At 43.6% G+C, this 20,680-nt stretch overlaps 1 protein-coding gene across 6 annotated transcripts in view; it reads left to right on the plus strand.

Moving 5' to 3' along the window:
* LOC115195481 (zinc finger and BTB domain-containing protein 1-like) overlaps positions 1-20,680 on the plus strand; it is a 53,730-nt gene that overhangs the window by 31,913 nt on the left and 1,137 nt on the right. For 4 of the 6 annotated variants that reach the window (XM_029755369.1, XM_029755378.1, XM_029755394.1 and 1 more), the window contains exon 2: positions 10,377-12,576. In XM_029755369.1, the coding sequence (XP_029611229.1) occupies positions 10,381-12,480 (2,100 nt within the window). In that variant the 5' untranslated portion in view covers positions 10,377-10,380 and the 3' untranslated portion in view covers positions 12,481-12,576. Of the gene's footprint in view, positions 1-10,376; positions 12,577-18,196; positions 18,292-20,680 lie in introns of those variants that run through there. The other 2 variants (XR_003878706.1, XM_029755386.1) reach the window with 2 other exon arrangements.

Consider the following 20,680-nt stretch of genomic DNA (forward strand, 5'->3'; position numbering starts at 1 on the left):
TCTCAGGTTTTTGCCTGCCATATGAGTTCTGTTATACTCACAGACATCATTCAAACAGTTTTAGAAACTTCATAGTGTTTTTTATCCAAATCTAATAAATCTACTAATAATATGCATATTCTAGCTTCTGGGCCTGAGTAGCAGGCAGTTTACTCTGGGCACCTTATTCATCCAAGCTACTCAATACTGCCCCCCGTTCCCAAAGAAGTTAAATAAAGGTTATATATATATATATATATATATATATATATATATATATATATATATATATATATATATATATATATATATATATATATATATATATATATATATATATATATATATATATATATATATGAATAAATGTTTGTGTATACATGGTCAAGCATGCTGGATCCTCTTGTGGGGCAGGATAGATGTTGGTGATTTTTTGGGAACATTTGTTTTAGACTGGTTTGATTGAAAGTCATCCGCAACAATAAAGACTACTTCCGTGTGAGAGGATTCTTGCAGGCTAATGATCCTTTACAGTTCGCTGAGTGCCGCCTTGGTTTGCTTGTGGCGGTATGTACGCAGCTGTGATAATAACACACGTGAATTCCCTCGACATATAGTAGGGTTGGCATTTAAGCATAAGGAACTCCAGGTGGAGTAAAGAGGAGCTCGCAATGAAGCCACCACTCGATCCAATCGATATATGGAGAAGCCGTCTGGATGAATAGCAGAGTCAAGTTTATTTTCCGTAAGCCACCTCTTAGTAAAAACAAAGACACAGCATTTCCCTGATGTCCCTCTGCGGTTGAAGCCTTGCTCTGATTTCACAAATATTGGAGTTTGATACCCCAGGTCAGGACTCCACTGAGGAAGGTGAATGGATACATAATTGTTAAGTTGTGTAAGGCACAAGATGAGTTTTGGGGTCACAGGTCAAAATTGGTGTCCTCTGCCTCGTAGGTGTAGTGATCCAGGGTGATGAAGTAGAAGCCTGACTAACCTTGTCAGATATATGTTCTCTACACACACTGATCCGTCTCCTGAGAACAACTGCAGTGAGAGAGAGAGTAAAAATAGGAAATGTCAGAGTTAAATTGGAGTTGGAAAGTTTAACATCTTAATGCTGCATTCAAGGTAACAGTCCATTTTAAGACTGTTGCTGTATCAAAAGAGGCAACTATGGATAATCATTTAGCTAAATAAATGATAACTTACTATGTGGGACTGAGTCGAGTTGTACCAATCCATGCCACTCATCAGTCAGTATGGCTTAGTATTAAACAGCCTACTGTCATTTCACGCCCAACCCTTGTCGTGGAGAGCTATCCTCCTATAGGTTCACTTCATCCCTTACCTAACCTACTTGTATGTATGTTAGGTAAGGGATGAAGTGAACCTATAGGAGGATGGCTCTCCATTCAGTATAGAATTATCCTCTGTATAGAACCATCTTTCTAACCAAATAGACAGCAGTTGGTAATAGTAGTAATAGTTAATAACATAAAATCAAATGTTATTTGTCACATGCGCCAAATATAACAGGTGTGGACCTTACAGTGAAATGCTTACTTACAAGCCCTTAACCAACGATGCAGTTTTAAGAAAATACCTAAAAAAAAATGAAAATTAAGAAAAAAGTAAAAGATTAGGAAAACTAATAATTAAACAGCATCAGTGAAAAACATAGCCCCGCTATTGTACAGGGGGTACCGGTACTATGTCAATGTGTGGGGGCACCGGTGTCGAGGTAATTGAGATAATTATGTACATGCAAGTAGGGTTGTTTAAATGGCTATGCATAGATAATAACAGAGAGTAGCAGCATGGGGGTGCAAATAGTCAGGAGTCTTATGCCTTTGGGGGAGAAGCTGTTTAGAAGCATCTTGGACCTAGACTTGGCGCTCTGGTACCGCTTTCCGTGCGGTAGCAGTGAGCACAGTCTATGACTTGGGTGACTGGAGTCTTTGACAAATTTGTGGGCCTTGCTCTGACACCGCCTTGTGTAGAGGTCCTGGATGGCAGGAAGCTTGGCCCCGGTGATGTACTGGGCCGTACGCACTACCCTCTAGTGCCTTGCAGTCGGATGCCGATCAGTTGCCATACCAGGCAGTGATGCAACCTGTCAGGATGCTCTCGATGGTGCAGCTGTAAAATCTTTTGAGGATCTGAGGACCCATGCCAAATCTTTTCAGTCTCCTGAGGGGGAATAGGTTTTGTCGTGCCCTCTTCACGACTGTCTTGGTGTGCTTGGACCATGTTAGTTTGTTGTTGATGTGGATGCCAAGGAACTTGACGCTCTCATCCTGCTCCAGTTCAGCTCCATCGATGAGAATGGGGGCATGCTCGGTCCTCTTTTTCCTGTAGTCCACAATCATCTCCTTTGTCTTGATCACGTTGAGGGAAAGGTGGTTGTCCTTGCAACACATGGTCAGGTCTCTGACCTCCCTATAGGCTGTCTCATCGTTGTCAGTGATCAGGCCTACCACTGTTGTGTCATCAGCAAACTTAATGATGGTGTTGGAGTTGTGCATGGTCGTGCAGTCATGGGTGAACAGGGAGTACAGAAGGTGACTGAGCACGCACCCCTTAGGGGCCCCCTTGTTGAGGATCAGTGTGGCAAATGTGTTGTTCCTACCCTCACCACCTGGGGGCGGCGTGTCAAAGTCCAGGACCCAGTTGCACAGGGCGGGGTCGATACCCAGGGTCTTGAGCTTAATGACGAGTTTGGCTGGCACTATGTTGTTAAATGCTGAACTGTAGTCGATGAACAGCATTCTTACATAGGTATTCCTCTTGTCCAGATGGGTTAGGGCAGTGTGATTGCGATTGTGTCGTCTGTGGACCTTTTGGGGTTGTAAGCAAATTGGAGTGGGTCTAGGGTGTCAGGTAGGGTGGAGGTGATATGATTCTTAACTAGTCTCTCAAAGCACTTCATGATGACGGAAGTGAGTGCTACAGGGCGATAGTCGTTTAGCTCAGTTACCTTAGCTTTCTTGGGAACAGGAACAATGGTGGCCCTCTTGAAGCATGTGGGAACAGCAGACTGGGATAGGGATTGATTGAATATGTCCATAAACACACCAGCCAGCTGGTCTGCGCATGCTCTGAGGACGCGGCTAGGGATGCCGTCTGGGCCGGCAGCCTTGTGAGGGTTAACACGTTTGAAATGTTTTACTCACGTTGGCTGCGGTGAAAGAGAGTCCTCAGGTTTTGGTAGCGGGCCGTGTCGGTGGCACTGTATAGTCCTCAAAGCGAGCAAAGAAGTTGTTTAGTTTGTCTGGGAGCAAGACATCGGGGTCCGCGACGGGGCTGGTTTTCTTTTTGTAGTCCGTGATTGACTGTAGACCCTGCCACATTCCTCTTGTGTCTGAGCCGTTGAATTGCGACTCTACTTTGTCTCTATACTGACGCTTAGCTTGTTTGATTGCCTTGCGGAGGGAATAGCTACATTGTTTGTATTTGGTCATGTTTCCGGTCGCCTTGCCCTGATTAAAAGCAGTGGTTCGCGCGTTCAGTTTTGCGCGAATGCTGCCATCAATCCACGGTTTCTGGTTGGGGAAGGTTTCAATAGTCGCTGTTGGTACAACATCACCGATGCACTTGCTAATGAACTCGCTCACCGAATCAGCCTATATCATCATGTTGTTGTTCAACGCTATCCAGAACATCTCCCAGTCCACGTGATCGAAGCAATTTTGAAGTGTTGAATCAGATTGGTTGGACCAGTGTTGAACAGACCTCAGCACGGGCGTTTCCTGTTTTAGTTTCTGTCTATAGGCTGGGAGCAACAAAATGGAGTCGTGGTCAGATTTGCCAAAAGGAGGGCGAGGGCGGGCTTTGTATGCATCGTGGAAGTTAGAGTAACAACGATCCAGAATTTTCCCAGCCCAGGTCGCGCATTCGATTTACCCCCCAAGGGTGCGTTCCCAGCCCTCTCCTGTACTCCCTGTTCACCCATGACTGCGTGGCCATGCACGCCCCCAACTCAATCATCAAGTTTGCAGATGACACTACAGTGGTAGGCTTTTTACCAACAACGACGAGACGGCCTACAGGGAGGAGGGGAGGACCCTCGGAGTGTGGTGTCAGGAAAACAACCTGACAATCAATGTCAACAAAACAAAGGAGATGATCGTGGACTTCAGGAAACAGCAGAGGAAGCACCCCCCTATCCACATCGACGGGACAGTAGTGAAGAAGGTGGACATTTTTTACTTCCTCGGCGTACACATCACGGACAAACTGAAATGGTCTACCCACACAGACAGCGTGGTGAAGAAGACGCAACAGCGCCTCTTCAAACACAGGAGGCTGAAGAAATTTGGCTTGTCACCAAAAACACTCACAACCTTTTACAGTTGCACAATCGAGAGTATTCTGTCGGGCTGTATCACCGCCTGGTATGTCAACTGCTTCGTCCACAACCAAAAGGCTCTCCAGAGGGTAGTGAGGTCTGCACAATGCATCACCGGAGGCAAACTACCTGCCCTCCAAGACACCTACACCACCCGATGTCACAGGAAGGCCAAAAAGATCATCAAGGACAACAAACACCCGAGCCATTCCCTGTTCACCCCTCTATCATCCAGAAGGCGAGGTCAGTACAGGTGCATCAAAGCTGTGACCGAGAGACTGAAAAACAGCTTCTATCTCAAGGCCATCAGACTGTTAAACAGCCATCACTAACATTGAGTGGCTGCTGCCAACATACTGACTCAATCTCTAGCCACTTTAATAATTAAAAATGGGATGTAATAAATGTATCACTAGTCACTTTAAACAATGCCACTTTATATAATATTTACATACCCTACGTTACTCATCTCATATGTATATACTGTACTCTACCATCTACTGCATCTTGCACATGCCGTTCGGCCATCGCTCATCCATATATGTATGTGTACATATTCTTATTCATTCCTTTACACTTGTGTGTATAAGGTAGTTGTTGTGAAATTGTTAGATTACTTGTTAGATATTACTGCATGGTCGGAAGTAGAAGCACAAGCATTTCGCTACACTCGCATTAACATCTGCTAACCATGTGTATGTGACCAATAAAATTTGATTTGAGTTGAGGGCACTATGGTGTTGAACGCTGAGCTGTAGTCAATGAATAGCATTCTCACATAGGTGTTCCTTTTGTCCAGTTGGGAAAGGGCAGTGTGGAGCGCAATAGAGATTGCGTCATCTGTGGACCTGTTGGTGCGTTATGCATATTGGAGTGGGTCTAGGGTTTCTGGCATAATGGTGTTGATGTGAGCCATGACCAGCCTTTCAAAGCATTTTATGGCTACAGACGTGAGTACTACGGGTCGGTAGTCATTTAGGCAGGTTACCTTAGTGTTCTTGGGCACAGGGACTATGGTGGTCTGCTTGAAACATGTTGGTATTACAGACTCAGACATGGAGAGGTTGAACATGTCAGTGAAGACACTTGCCAGTTGGTCAGCGCATGCTCTGAGTACACGTCCTGGAAATCTGTCTGTGAATGTTGCCTTGTGAATGTTGACCTGTTTAAAGGTTTTTCTCACATCGGCTGCGGAGAGCGTGATCACACAGTCATCCCTGTCAGTTGATGCTCTCATGCATGTTTCAGTGTTACTTGCCTCAAAGCGAGCATAGAAGTTATTTAGCGCGTCTGGTATGCTCGTGTCACTGGGCAGCTCTCAGCTGTGCTTCCCTTTGTTGTCTGTAATAGTTTGCAAGCCCTGCCACATCCGACTAGCATCAGAGCCGGTGTAGTATGATTCGATCTTAGTCCTGCATTGATGCTTTGCCTGTTCAATGGTTCATCGGAGGGCATAGCGGGATTTCTTATAAGCTTCCGCTCCGTGAAAGCGGCAGCTCTACCCTTTAGCTCAGTGCGAATGTTGCCTGTAATCCATGGCTTCTGGTTGGGGTATGTATGTACAGTCACTGTGGGGACAACGTCCTCGATGCACTTATTGATAAAGCCAGTGACTGATGTGGTGTACTCCTCAATGCCATCGGAAGAATCTCAGAACATATTCCAGTCTGTGCTAGCAAAACAGTCCTGTAGTTTAGCATCTGCTTCATCTGACCACTTTTTTTAGAGACCGTGTCACTGGTACTTCCTGCTTTAATTTGTGCTTGTAAGCAGGAATCAGGAGGATAGAATTATGGTCAGCTTTGCCAAATGGAGGGCGAGGGAGAGCTTTGTACGCGTCTCTGTGTGTGGAGTAGAGGTGGTCTATAATTTTTTTACCTCTGGTTGCACATTTAAATTGTTGATAAAAATTCAGCAAAACTTATTTTCCCTGCATTAAAGTCACCGGCCACTAGGAAGGCCGCCTCTGGATGAGCGTTTTCCTGTTTGCTTATGGAGGAATACAACTCATTTAGTGTGGATTTAGTTCAACCCTCGCTCTGTGGTGGTATATAGACAGCTATGAAAAAAATGGATGAAAACTCTCTGGTTAAATAGTGTGGTCTACAGCTTATCATAAGATACTCCACCTCAGGCGAGCAAAACTTTGAGACTTCCTTAGATATCCTGCACCAACTGTTTACATAAATGCATAGGCCCCCACCATGTTTTACCAGAGGCTGTTGTTCTGTCTTGCCGATAGAGTGTATAACCCGCCAGCTCTATGTTCTTAATGTTATTGTTCATCCACGACTCGGTGAAGCATAAAATATTAGTTTTTAATGTCCCATTGGTAGGATATACTTGCTTTCAGTTCGTCCCATTTATTTTCTAGCGATTGAACGTTAGCTAGCTGAACGGAGGGCAAGGGCAGATTAGCCGCTTGTCGCCTGGTCCTCACAAGGCACCCTGAACTTTTGCCTCAATCTCAGTTTCCTTCTCCAGAGAATCACGTTGATCGGCCTGGTCGGGTGTCAACAGTATATCCCTCGCATCCGACTCATTGAAGAAAAACTCTTTGTCCAGTTTGAGGTGAGCAATCCCAGCTCTGATGTTTAGAAGCTCTTTTCGGTCAGCAGCAACATTATGTAGGGACGGCAGCGTAGCCTAGTGTTTAGAGCATTGGACTAGTAACCGAAAGGTTGCAAGATCAAATCCCCGAGCTGACAAGGTACAAATCTGTCATTCTGCCCCTGAACAAGGCAGTTAACCCACTGTTCCTAGGCCGTCATTGAAAATAAGAATTTGTTCTTAACGGACTTGCCTAGTTAAATAAAAAAATGTACAGAACAAGTTATGAACAACGCGAAATAACAAACAAAATGGCATGATTGGTTGAGGGCCGATAAGACGGCAGCCCCACCCACCGGCGCCGTCATGAGCAAGTCATCCTATCTACGTGACAAATGCCCAAATGACTATTCCTCCATTCTCAGTTCCACTAATGATTAAGCTACGGGTGTGATTGATAGAAGTCATGGTTACCTGCAAGAAGTCCAGAGTGATGCGCATAGAGGAGAGTCAAGGTACTTCGAACAGAGTGGACTCCTGTATCTCCTATCTCTGTCAGCTAAGCAGAGAGCAACTTCCCCACTGCATAGTAAAAATGGGCCTGCATGGAGAGAGGGAGATGTTTAAAAGTAATTATCTTTAATTCTAACTGCACAAAACTGCCAGAGTAAAAGTAATCAAATCTCCATCTACCTCCTCCACCGCATTGGTCTTTCAAGTCCTCGTTAACTTAGCTAGCTAGCAGTGCTCTTGTTTAAACCAAAGATACTGGTTAGTTTTCTGTGGTTAAACACTAACTAGCTCTCTGCTAGCTGACGCTAACCTAGCTTGCCTAATCAATAGCCTGCTTTAATAACAGAAGCTCATATAAATAACTATTAATAATTTAATATTGAAATCATAGTTGATTAGTTGGTTGGTTAGATTCTGGACTGAAAAATGATAGCGCTTAGCTTTTTATTATCATCCCTACTTCACCATCACCTTGCCTTTCACCAACAAAATTCGGTTTCCACTAAATAACATAGCCACATCATAAAAATGTAAGAAAACAAAAATGTTATTTTCGGTCTTAATTTAAGGTTAGGGTTAGGTGTAATGTTAGCAGTGTGGTTGAGGTTAGGGTTAGGTTTAAAATCAGATTTTAATAAGATACATTTTAGAAATAAGTGGAGTTTAGCCATAATAATTATGACTTTGTGGCTGTGTTATTTAGTGACAACTAAGTTCATTGGCTCTAATTTTCACCTGCAATAAAATGAGTAAAAGATTGTAGTTGCGAGTGCAAATTTTTTTGGTGTGAGCGGAAAATCCATGTTGGGTGCGGTGTATTCGTGAGAGCTCAGTAACTTCTAAGTATTAACATGTAGTATCTCTGCAAAACAAAACAAAAATCTCTGCTCTCAAATTTATATTTTGCGTCTGGCAATAATGTTCTACATGTTCAAACTCACACTTGCAAGTTTAATTTGCATGCCCCTGCTGCCTGCACTCATCCTCTGCTCTCTGGACTTATCCTCTGTGCTCTAAACTCGGTGTTTTTTTGCTCAATGATATTTCGTCTTGCTTGACATTTCCGTCTTTCCATCTCGCACAATGGACTTTAGAGGCTGATTTGGTGCCAAAGCTAGGTGGTCTACTGCATTTTCAGCCCAGGACCACCACTAAAAATGCATCTAGCTATACAATTTGGTACAGTAACATCGCACAAATATACACTACTTTTCAAAACGTTTGGGGTCACTTAGAAATGTCCTTGTTTTTGAAAGAAAAGCACATTTCAAAGCCCATTAAAATGACATCAAATTGATCAGAAATACAGTGTAGACATTGTTAGTGTGGTACATGACTATTGTAGCCTGAAACTGATTCAATTTAATGGAATATCTACATAGGAGTACAGAGGCCCATTATCAGCAGCCATCACTCCTGTGTTCCAATGGCACGTTGTGTTCGCTAATCCAAGTTTATCATTTTAAAACGCTAATTGACCATTAGAAGAAAAAAAAAATCAATTATGTTAGCACAGATGAAAACTGTTCTGATTTGAAGAAGCAACTGTCCTTCTTTAGACTAGTTGAGCATCAGCATTTGTGGATTCTATTAGAGGCTCAAAATGGCCAGAAACAAGGTACTTTGTTCTGAAACTCGTCAGTCTATTCTTGTTCTGAGAATTGAAGGCTATTTCATGTGAGAAATTGCCAAGAAACTGAAGATCTTGTACAGCGCTGTGTGCTACTCCCTTCATAGAACAGCAGTCTCAATGTCAACAGTGAAGAGGTGACTCCGGGATGCTGGCTACACTGCATAAAACCCACAAGACGCCCATTGCCTTTATTTCTTAAATGTTAAATGTTAAATTTCAACTAGCTAATGTTAGCTAGCTAGCTAAAGCTATACTGAACAAAAATATACAAGTAAAGTGTTGGTCCAATATTTCATGAGCTGAAATAAAAGATCCCAGATATGTTCCATATGCACAAAAAGCTTATATCTCTCCAATTTTGTGCACAAATTTGTTTACATCCCATAGCTATCGTTAGATTCCTTTGAGAACAAAACAGTCCGAATACAGATGTTAGCTAGCCAGCTAAGTAGTCGTGTTTGCTAGCTTCAACATTGTATACACTAAGGTTAGTAGCTAGTAGGCTAAAAACTCCACCCAACACTTACCTACCAGTCCATGAGAAGGGGGCCATTTCGGCGCCACTCTTCCAACATTCAAAATGTATTCCAAAGTTTATCCAGTTTCTGGATTGGTCATGAGCAGTCTTTTGGAGTCAAGTTGATTCAGATCCAAAAACCGAGAATTATGCTTGTTGCTGTCGATATTTTCTGAAAATGTTGTCCCTGCTACCAGAACCGTTTATCTGCAAACAAGTTAGCTAGCTTGTTGGCTTAGTCTCCTCTGTGTTTGCTTTTGGCGGCTGTAGCTCGCAGGTGACTTTCCTTCCTCTTCAGCCACGGAGCCATGGCAGCAGCGTCATTTGAGTAGGCAGGATTTAGCACAATGACACATCTTGCCCAAAAGGCCAGCCCAAGGCGGCTCAAGGCTCAACCCTATTGTTTTCATTCAAAGTGAAAACACAACACAAGAAGTGGGGCGACCTGCGGATTCCACCTTTTTAAGGCATGAGTGTTAATCTTTAAAAATAATTTAATAAGCAACCATTAATGTGTAAATTATCGAATGCCTAGGAGTGTGGAGTACCTACAATTTAGTTTTTATGTTGTGTTTGTTGGGTCTCCTCTTGTTGTGAAAAGACTGATTCAGATATGTCTCTTATATTGTTATATTTAACCTTTTATTTTACTAGGGGTATCATGAAGAAATAACAGCTTAATTTAGCTTATAAAGACATCATAAGACATGCAATTGGTCTCTGCACAAGTTTACACACTTGTTTTCGAACAGATTTGGTGCTACATTGCTGTTATTTAGCATCTGTAGATTGAAGCATTGCTTTGCTAATTCTCTCCTCTACTCCTTTTCCAGTTTGATGGCGAGGCCGAGCCACAGCGAGCATGTCCTGCAGCAGCTCAACAACCAGCGGGAGTGGGGATTCCTGTGTGACTGCTGCATCGCCATCGGCGACATCTACTTCCGGGCCCACAAGGCCATGCTGGCTGCCTGCAGCTCCTACTTCCGCATGATGTTCATCCGAGACCAACAGGGGACGGCGAGCATGGACCTCAGCAACATGCAGATTAGCGCGGAGTACTTCGACCTAATCCTGCAGCTCATGTACTTGGGCCGCATCGTGGTGGGCAGCTACGAGTTCGAGGAGCTCAAGGCCTCAATGGCCTTCCTGCAGATGTACTACATCCCCGACTCCCTGGAGGACCTCAGGGACATCAGAAGCGCCTCAAACCTCACACCGTCCTGCTCTACCTCTTCCTTTTCCTCCACCACCTCGTCCAGCTCCTCTTCCTCCGCTGGCCCGGCAATTATCGGCAAAATGATTTTTGGAGTCCAAATGTATGAGCAGCAGAAGCCAGGTGCCCCAGAGACCGAGCCCAAAAGTTTGCCCAAAGTTGCAATTACTGCTGTGCCTGTGCGAACAAGCATTCCTTTCCCAGTCAACAGGCCTGCACTCGTGGTGGAGGATGTGGCACCCCCTTTGGTAGTAGTAGCATCACCGTTTCTAGACAGCGTAGCTGAGCAACCTTGTGACCTGCGCAAGAGGCCCAGCGCCCGGATCACCACCTTAAAAGAGCGCCCCCGCTTCGGACGCACATACACCTGCGACGACTGCGGCTTTGTTTTCAGCTGCGAGAAGTTGCTGATTGAGCATATCCTCACCTGCACCAACCGTAAGGCCTTCCAGGTCCCCAAGGCCAGCGCAGAGGCAGACAATGATTCCAGAAAGGCAGAGAGCTCGGCCTCTGAGGGGATGGAGGAGCACAGGGTGGTCTGCAAGGCTAGAGGAGATTGGCCGGACCACAAGTCTGACTCCGACACAGCGATCAGGTCTGTGGCAACTGGTACGGAAAATGAGCCTGGGTCTGCCAGAAATATCACCATCAAGGTGGAGCCGGAAGAAAACGTGGTGTCCGAGATGATGGATGGCATTAAAGTGGTCCAGGTGGGAGATATCAGTGCGAGGCACAGTGCACTCAATGAGACTATGAGGGACCCGATTAAATTTGACCAGGAGCCCGAGGCTGGTGTTTCCGTCATGAACGACAGAAACAAGCCATTTGAAGGGCACATGTCCAGCAATGAGGATTCTGGCATACCTGCTAAGATTCACAATATTAAAGAGGAGAAGAAGGATGGGGAAAGTTTGCCATGTGAGCTGTGCGGAGAACTTCTCACGGAAGAGTACCAGTCAGCCCACTACATCTCCAGCCACATGGGCCACATCTGCGCCTGTGGGAGGTGTGGCCAGGTCCTAATCAAGGGGTGGCAACTGCAGGAGCATGCTGAGCGCTGTGGCGAACCTCAGAGTGCGGACACTGACTCTCATGGGGAGGAAGGCGACACGCCCCTGCCAGAGGACCTGCAAGCCATGGACGATGGGCTGCTGGAGGGGGGTGACCTGGCCTGCCCCCACTGTGGCCTGTTTTTCCAGAGTGAGAGCCTGGCCTTGGAACACGCTCTGACCTGCCACGAGCAGGAGCTGTTCCGCCCTGTCCTGCTGGAGGATGGCGGTGTCGAGCCTGACCACCGGCGCAAGCATTTCTGTGCCATCTGTGGCAAGGGCTTCTACCAGCGCTGCCACTTGCGGGAGCACTACACCGTCCACACCAAGGAGAAGCAGTTCAGCTGTCAGACGTGCGGCAAGCAATTCCTGCGGGAGCGGCAGCTCCGGCTGCACACCGACATGCACAAGGGCATGGCGCGCTACGTCTGCCCTGTGTGCAACCAGGGCGCCTTCCTCAAACACGACCATGTGCGCCACATGATCTCGCACCTGTCGGCCGGGGAGACCATCTGCCAGGTGTGCTTTCAAATCTTCCAAAGCGGCGAGCACCTGGAGAAACACATGGATGTGCACCTATACGTCTGTGGCGTCTGCAGGGAGAAGTTTCGCCTTCGCAAGGACATGCGGAGCCACTACAACTCCAAACACACCAAAAGACTGTGTCCTGCCTGAATGAATGTATCTGTTACTTCAAAGTCATAAACGTGAGAACAAATGTATGCACTTAAACACCAAAAAAAAGAACCTACTAAATCTGCACTTTCAAAATGTATGTCAAATTGAAGTGTCTTATTGCCTAAAAGTTTAGGCATACATGTTTGAGTTTAATGTCTATTTGTTTTCCACCCCTGTACTAAAGACACATTAATGTAATTTGATGATTGCCACATACAGTAGACAAATCCTTAGCACATTTGCCACACACAGTAGTGGCGCAGCGGTCAAAGGCACTGCATCTCAGTGCTAAAGGCATCACTACAGACTCCCTGGTTCGAGTACACGCTGTATCACAACCGGCTGGGAATGGGAGTCCCATAGGGTGGCGCACAATTTGCCCAGCGTCGTCCAGGTTTGGCCGGTATAGGCCGTCATTGTAAATAAGAATTTGTTCTAAACTGACTTGCCTAGTTAAATTAAAAATGTAAACATTTACAGACAAATCCTTAGCAAATTTGTTCATGTTTTAACGCTTTTGGAATCTAGTGTCTAGCAAACATAGCCTATGCAATATATATACACTGCTCAAAAAAATAAAGGGAACACTTAAACAACACAATGTAACTCCAAGTCAATCACACTTCTGTGAAATCAAACTGTCCACTTAGGAAGCAACAATCATTGACAATAAATTTCACATGCTGTTGTGCAAATGGAATAGACAACAAGTGGAAATTATAGGCAATTAGCAAGACACCCCCAATAAAGGAGTGGTTCTGCAGGTGGGGACCACAGACCACTTCTCAGTTCCAATGCTTCCTGGCTGATGTTTTGGTCACTTTTGAATGCTGGCGGTGCTTTTACTCTAGTGGTAGCATGATACGGAGTCTACAACCCACACAAGTGGCTCAGGTAGTGCAGCTCATCCAGGATGGCACATCAATGCGAGCTGTGGCAAGAAGGTTTGCTGTGTCTGTCAGTGTAGTGTCCAGAGCATGGAGGCACTATCAGGAGACAGGCCAGTACATCAGGAGACGTGGAGGAGGCTGTAGGAGGGCAACAACCCAGCAGCAGGACCGCTACCTCCGCCTTTGTGCAAGGAGGAGCAAGAGAAGCACTGCCAGAGCCCTGCAAAATGACCTCCAGCAGGCCACAAATGTGCATGTGTCTGCTCAAACGGTCAGAAACAGACTCCATGAGGGTGGTATGAGGGCCCGACGTCCACAGGTGGGGGTTGTGCTTACAGCCCAACACCGTGCAGGGCGTTTGGCATTTGCCAGAGAACACCAAGATTGGCAAATTCGCCACTAGCGCCCTGTGCTCTTCACAGATGAAAGCAGGTTCACACTGAGCACATGTGACAGAGTCTGGAGGCACGGTGGAGAACGTTCTGCTGCCTGCAACATCCTCCAGCATGACCGGTTTGGCGGTGGGTCAGTCATGGTGTGGGGTGGCATTTCTTTGGGGGGCCGCACAGCCCTCCATGTGCTCGCCAGAGGTAGCCTGACTGCCATTAGGTACCGAGATGAGATCCTCAGACCCCTTGTGAGACCATATGCTGGTGCGGTTGGCCCTGGGTTCCTCCTAATGCAAGACAATGCTAGACCTCATGTGGCTGGAGTGTGTCAGCAGTTCCTGCAAGAGGAAGGCATTGATGCTATGGACTGGCCCGCCCGTTCCCCAGACCTGAATCCAATTGAGCACATCTGGGACATCATGTCTCGCTCCATCCACCAACGCCACGTTGCACCACAGACTGTCCAGGAGTTGGCGGATGCTTTGGTCCAGGTCTGGGAGGAGAGCCCTCAGGAGACCATCTGCCACCTCATCAGGAGCATGCCCAGGCGTTGTAGGGAGGTCATACAGGCACGTGGAGGCCACACACACTACTGAGCCTGATTTTGACTTGTTTTAAGGACATTACATCAAAGTTGGATCAGCCTGTAGTGTGGTTTTCCACTTTAATTTTGAGTGTGACTCCAAATCCAGACCTCCATGGGTTGATAAATTGGATTTCCATTGATTTATTTTTGTGTGATTTTGTTGTCAGCACATTCAACTATGTAAAGAAAAAAGTATTTAATAAGATTATTTCTTTCATTCAGATCTAGGATGTGTTGTTTAAGTGTTCCCTTTATTTTTTTGAGCAGTATATTTTTTGTTGAGCAGTTACTGTACCAGCACTTATACATTTAAAATAATGTCAATACACAAAAACACTAGAATTGCTCCACTGGTTGGAACCAGAACAAATAGAAACACATACTGAACTCTTGGCAATGGTTATAACCTAATTCCCTATGAAATTGTTCATGCCACAAAGACAAGATCATGCACTCTCTCTTTTGCATAATCAATTATTTAATCTGTTTACTATGCAATATTAGTAAACACAAAACTGAAAAATGGCTGAGTGAGAAAACGGTTATGATGTCTACATTACAATTGTTGTTCAGATTTCATGGCAAGGTATTGGGTATTGTAAATTACCTATACAATTAGCAACAGAACGTCTGTAACCCAGTGACTAGGACAGCCATCAATTTGGCTTTACAGACTGTAATATTTCCTTTTTGTATACTGTACACAGCCTAAAATCATTAAGTCTGAATCAACTCTTAGGAACTTTTATGTACTAAGTGATTTCTATTTCATTCATGTTACATTAGCCTTCTCTTCAGCTTGGATAGGTATCAAAGTAACATTTGTGTTACATTTAAAGTATCCCTTTACATTTGCCTTTGTATTAACTTGGCTGCATTTACACAGGCAGACCATTTCAGATCTTTTGCCACTAATTGGTCTTTTAACCAATCAGATCAGCCCTTTTGTTTGATTGCATTACACAGCCAATATTGAGGTTTGTCCTACATTGGTGTTGTATTGCGGGGAACTACTTGAGCAATATGTCTCCTGCATGTTAGATAGCATCACACACATTTCGCTACTGTGAAATGCGAATCATTTTGTTTGTTGCACTGCAGAGAGAACATCATCTCTGAAAACATCTTGACATGACATGCATTAGTGTGGGAGCTGGTGAAGCCTCTTAAGCCATCACAATGTAGCTTACAAAATAACCATGTATGGATGTTGTCTATTAGTTACCTTAACAAGGTGATATCCCTTCAGGGGCTAAAATAAGCATTATTAATGAGCAAGCAAGCAAATGTTTGTATAATCCACAACTCAGGGCCCCATTCAATCAAAATCAGGGTAAAGGACATTTCCTTAACACAGTAAGTTTTTCAAGAACCATGCATCTTCTGTGTATAACTGTACCTTATGAGCTAACATGGTTCTGAGGAATAATTTTTCCCCCTTAGCCTAACATTTGGACGGAAATGAGTTTGAGAACCCAAACTGGTGTTATATAAAAGCATAGGTAATTTATCATTTTTGTACTTTTACTTCTGCAATTTGAATTTGTTATTGGATTTTAGAACCTTTAAAATAATACATACATACAATCTGATAACTCACCCCAAGTCATGCTGATTTTCCTTGGTAAAAGGTAGGCCTAGTATACTCAAAGGTTAATTGTCTAGCTGTTTGTTGCTTTTCACAGTAGTGTTAAATGGCTCTTGGTATGTATCCTGTTTCAAAAGAGCAAGAGTGACGAGTCATCTTTTAAGGATCTGAATTTAGTTTATCACTGTCACTGTTTTTTGGTGGTCATTTCATTGTGTTGTGTTGGTAACAAGGTCAAGCTCGGAAATGTCAGTTTTGTTGGGTGACTGATTTTTGGGTATCTGAGAGGTGAAAACATTATTGTACCAGTTTGTAAGGCTGTTTAAAAAATATATTATTTACCCACGATAAATGTTTTCATTTGGATATAGATGCTTTTTCTCAAGGTCTGAATAAACCAAGTGGATACTCTCCATGTGAAAAAACATTTTGTTTGTGTCGAACTCCAGTGGGTTATGTTAATTAGTCTTTCATGTTGTCTCCCATTACTTAATTACCACATAAATACAAAGTATTGTAGCAGACAGCAACAGTGCAACTCCCCTATGGGTCTCAAAGCCCATAGGCAAACTTACTATTCACTGTTCCAAAACGGTAACCCACTTGGGGGGAAATCGTAATAGGCCTACTTAGGTCAAGGGTTGTTACACTATCCCCTCCGTTCGGAAAAGCGTATAACCTGGCTTCAACATAACAAGTCCCTCACGTGTATACGCAACTCTGATAGACTCATCCAACTTCTGATCACAATGTAGGGAGCAACAACAGCCTAGAGGCAAACTTGCTAACCATGGCTCCAATAGAGTTAACCCACTTTGAAGTGATCACGGACCTACCTAGGCAAGGGTTGTAGTATTTTCAGTGCTTGACTTCACCAGGAGCTCGCCGGAGCTGAGTAATGAACACATATTATACTGCTTGAGCTCCTCTTTCTCTTATAGAATATTAGCTCAAAAGTATTGTGGAGCTCCTGCACCTAAATATAAGCAGTACTGACACCCAAAATGGGTACCGAAACCTATTTCCGTCCGAGTCAAGCACTGAGTATTTTATATATTTCATGATGGAAAAATATACAAAATAAGTCTAGTTCCCTCAGTCAGCACCTTGCAGCAGTCCTATAAATGTAGCTGGACCATATATCAGAGGGATCGAGCACTGGTTTGTACTCTAATGATTTAGAGTATAATCCAAACAGGACAGACAACAGAGCTATGTTCATTTGCATTGCAAAGGGTATATTATGATTGGTTTTGCTGTAACTACACTGTTGATATGGAGTATTTTTAGGATGGACACAAGTTAATGGTCGTGATACAGCAACAGGTTGCACGACATGAAAAGGCAAGATTGATAGTTAAGTATGGTGCAAACTGCTTTTATCTGTTAATGCACCATGGATAACTGTCCAAATCAAACCTCGGTGGTACCAGGAGAAGGCTAGGCCTACTATGTTGGTCAGGTGGGCATTTTAATTAGATCATTGATTAGTTCATTGTCTGTGCCTCCTGCTCTGTTTGATGCAAATACTGCCCCCACATTCTAAACTCTCACTCAACTCCTCCCAAAATATTGCTAGCAAAAAGATGGTGAAAATGTGCTTGCCAAAGTGTATTGGTTAACAAATTCATCATGGCCCATAACATTAGTATTAAAGTTAAAATAAAGTACAAGTAAAGTTTGCTTTTGATATAGCTAGGTAATTTAGTTGCTACAAACATTATTCCTACTTGTGAATTTTTACTCGGTCAATTTTGTGGCAAAGTTACATTCTAGCAATGCTAGCTAACGTTATAGTTGCTAGTTAGCTTTGGCAAAACATTCTAGCAAAGCTATAAGTTAGCTTTCGTCAGCTATCTAGTGGTGCACATTTAGTCAATATTTCAGTTTTTCAAATAAACTTTTCCTAGTTAAACACTTGAACTCTACCGTATAGTAATGCAATTATCCTATACTTTCATTCTTTTTTGCAAACTTGGTGATGGTTTGCAGGTGACAAACTCAGAACAAAACAGTTGTAAAGGTGAGACTAGTTAATGCAGGTGTTCTTTCAAATGGACCTAGCTACCTGCTCAGGACAGCAGCACTGAAAAGAGGCCCATAGTAAGGGTTCTCTCTCATTGGCCATTGTGGATGTTATTGTTCCATGTTCTTTTGATCATTCCAGCAAATGTTGTTTTGCCTTTGTTACTTTTCACAAAGATGCTATACAGTTGCTTGATAATTAACTCAATGTTCTCCCCTTGCTAATGTTCTGCAGAGCCAGAGGTTGTACACCCATCCAATACAGCCATGGAGCTGGAAAGGAGGATCGAAGAGATGAGGAGAAACAAGGCTTTGCCGGAGAGGTTCAATGTGAGTGTCTATCAGTAGCTAGTGCAGTGCCCTGACTGAAAGAAACCAATATCACACGAAGGTAAACACCATATATTGATATGCTACTCTGTTTTGAGTCAAAACTGAAGCCTTTTACACTTAGCATTTTCTTAAGCATTTATCTGAATGATCGATGGTGTATTGTTTTCAGTAGAGGCTTTATTACCTACAAAGCAGAATCCATACAAACACACTGAATTGGTTACCTTTAGATTTTCCTAATGTCTTTGGCTGCATTGAGGCCTCACCTATATCACATGACATGTCTAATTCTTAATAAAAAGTTTAGGAGGACAGGAGAAAGGCCGAACGGAGCGTGGCAACCCTGCTGGTCAAAACCAAAACCAGTTATTCAGCTCATATCACCGACTTGTCGGACCAGTGGGATAGCCTCACCATCACTTTAATGAACCAGATGCCAACTCAGGTGTGTCTCCTATGAAGCTCACTTGGGGGAGACATTGCACTTCTTCTGACTCTTGCTACTGTAACCAGTGCCTGCAACCGGGTTCAGGTTATCAGTCAACCTACCAGAGGAGTTACAGACAGGAATGAAATCTATTGATCACATATATATATATATTAATGCTGCTGAAATGAGCTTGAAAGCAGTATCCAACCCTGGATATAGTAGCCATATCCAGGGTTGGGGAGTAACAGATTACAGAGTTGCAAAGAAAAAGCCATATCTCAGATTGGCAAATAAAAAGATTCAATTAAGATGGGCAAAAGAACACAGACACTGGACAGAGGAACTCTGCCTAGAAGGCCAACATCCCGGAGTCGCCTCTTCACTGTTGACATGGAGACGGATGTTTTGCGGGTACTATTTAATGAAGCTGCCAGTTGAGGACTTGTGAGGAGTCTGTTTCTCAAATTAGACACTAATGTACTTGTCCTCTTGTTCAGTTGTGCACCAGAGCCTCCCACTCCTCTTTCTATTCTAGTTAGAGCCAGTTTGCGCTGTTCGAGATCTGTTTCTTGGCAATTTCTCACATGGAATAGCCTTCATTTCTCAGAACAAGAATAGACTGACGAGTTTCAGAAGAAAGTCCTTTGTTTCTGGCCATTTTGAGCCTGTAATTGAACCCACAAATGCTGATGCACCAGATACTCAACTAGTCTAAAGGCGGCCAATTTTATTGCTGCTTTAATCAGGACAACAGTTTTCAGCTGTGCTAACATAATTGCAAAAGGGTTTTCTAATGATCAATTAGCCTTTTAAAATTATAAACTTAGCTAACACAACGTGCCATTGGAACACAGGAGTGATGGTTGCTGATAATGGGCATCTGTACGCCTATGTAGATATTCCATTAAAACTCAGTAGTTTCCAGCTACAATAGACATTTACAGCATTAACAGTCTACACAGTTTTTATAGTCATTTTCGTAATGGGTGCATGCTTACTAGTAACTAGAATAAGCAATTTCATAAATGTGTCAAGTGCAGTGTCTGTTTGCTCCTCATTACACACCACGATCCAACAAATATTTTTTACATCAACAACATAGGAATCACTACAAAACGTCTTGTAGTCATTAAGAAAATGACTATAAAAACGTTTAAATCCCGGTAGGTTGATGAGGAATTGAAAACTGTATGGTTGAGAGGGATGAGGTAAAAGGAATGGCAAATAAGTCTGGCTGCCAAACTGATTGGCAAAGGTATTGCAAATTGAGAAATCATTTGACAAAACTGAATAAAAAGAAGAAACTACACTATCAAACAAAGACAAATGACATAAAGAATGATAGTAAAAAGCTTTTGGAGCACCTTAAATTAAATTTTGGGAAAAAAGGCAAACTCAGCTCCATCATTTATTGAATCAGATGGCTCATTCAACACAAAACCAACTGATATTGCCAACTACTTTAATTATTTTTTAATTGGCAAGATTAGCAAACTTAGTCATGACATGCCAGCAACAAACGCTGACACTACACATCCAAGTATATCTGACTAAATTATGAAAGACAAGCATTGAATTCCATAAAGTGAGTGTGGAAGTGCAGAATTTATTTTTGTCAATCAACAATGACAAGCCACCAGGGTCTGACAACTTGGAGGGAAAAAGACTGAGGATATTAAAGCGATGCAGCACTATCAACAAGGCAGGTCCTACAGGCCCTAGTTTTGTCGCACCTGCACTACTGTTCAGTCGTGTGGTCAGGTGCCACAAAAAGGGACTTAGGAAAATTGCAATTTGTTCAGAACTTGGATGTACACAGAGAGCTAATATTAATAATATGTATGTCAATCTCTCCTGGCGTGGAGAAAAGATTGACTTCATCACTACTTGTATTTATGAGAGGTATTGACATGTTGAATGCACTGAGCTGTCTGTTTGAACTACTGGCACACAGCA

The sequence above is a fragment of the Salmo trutta genome, chromosome 1 (assembly GCF_901001165.1).
Source record: "Salmo trutta chromosome 1, fSalTru1.1, whole genome shotgun sequence".
Classification (NCBI taxonomy): Eukaryota; Metazoa; Chordata; class Actinopteri; order Salmoniformes; family Salmonidae; genus Salmo; species Salmo trutta.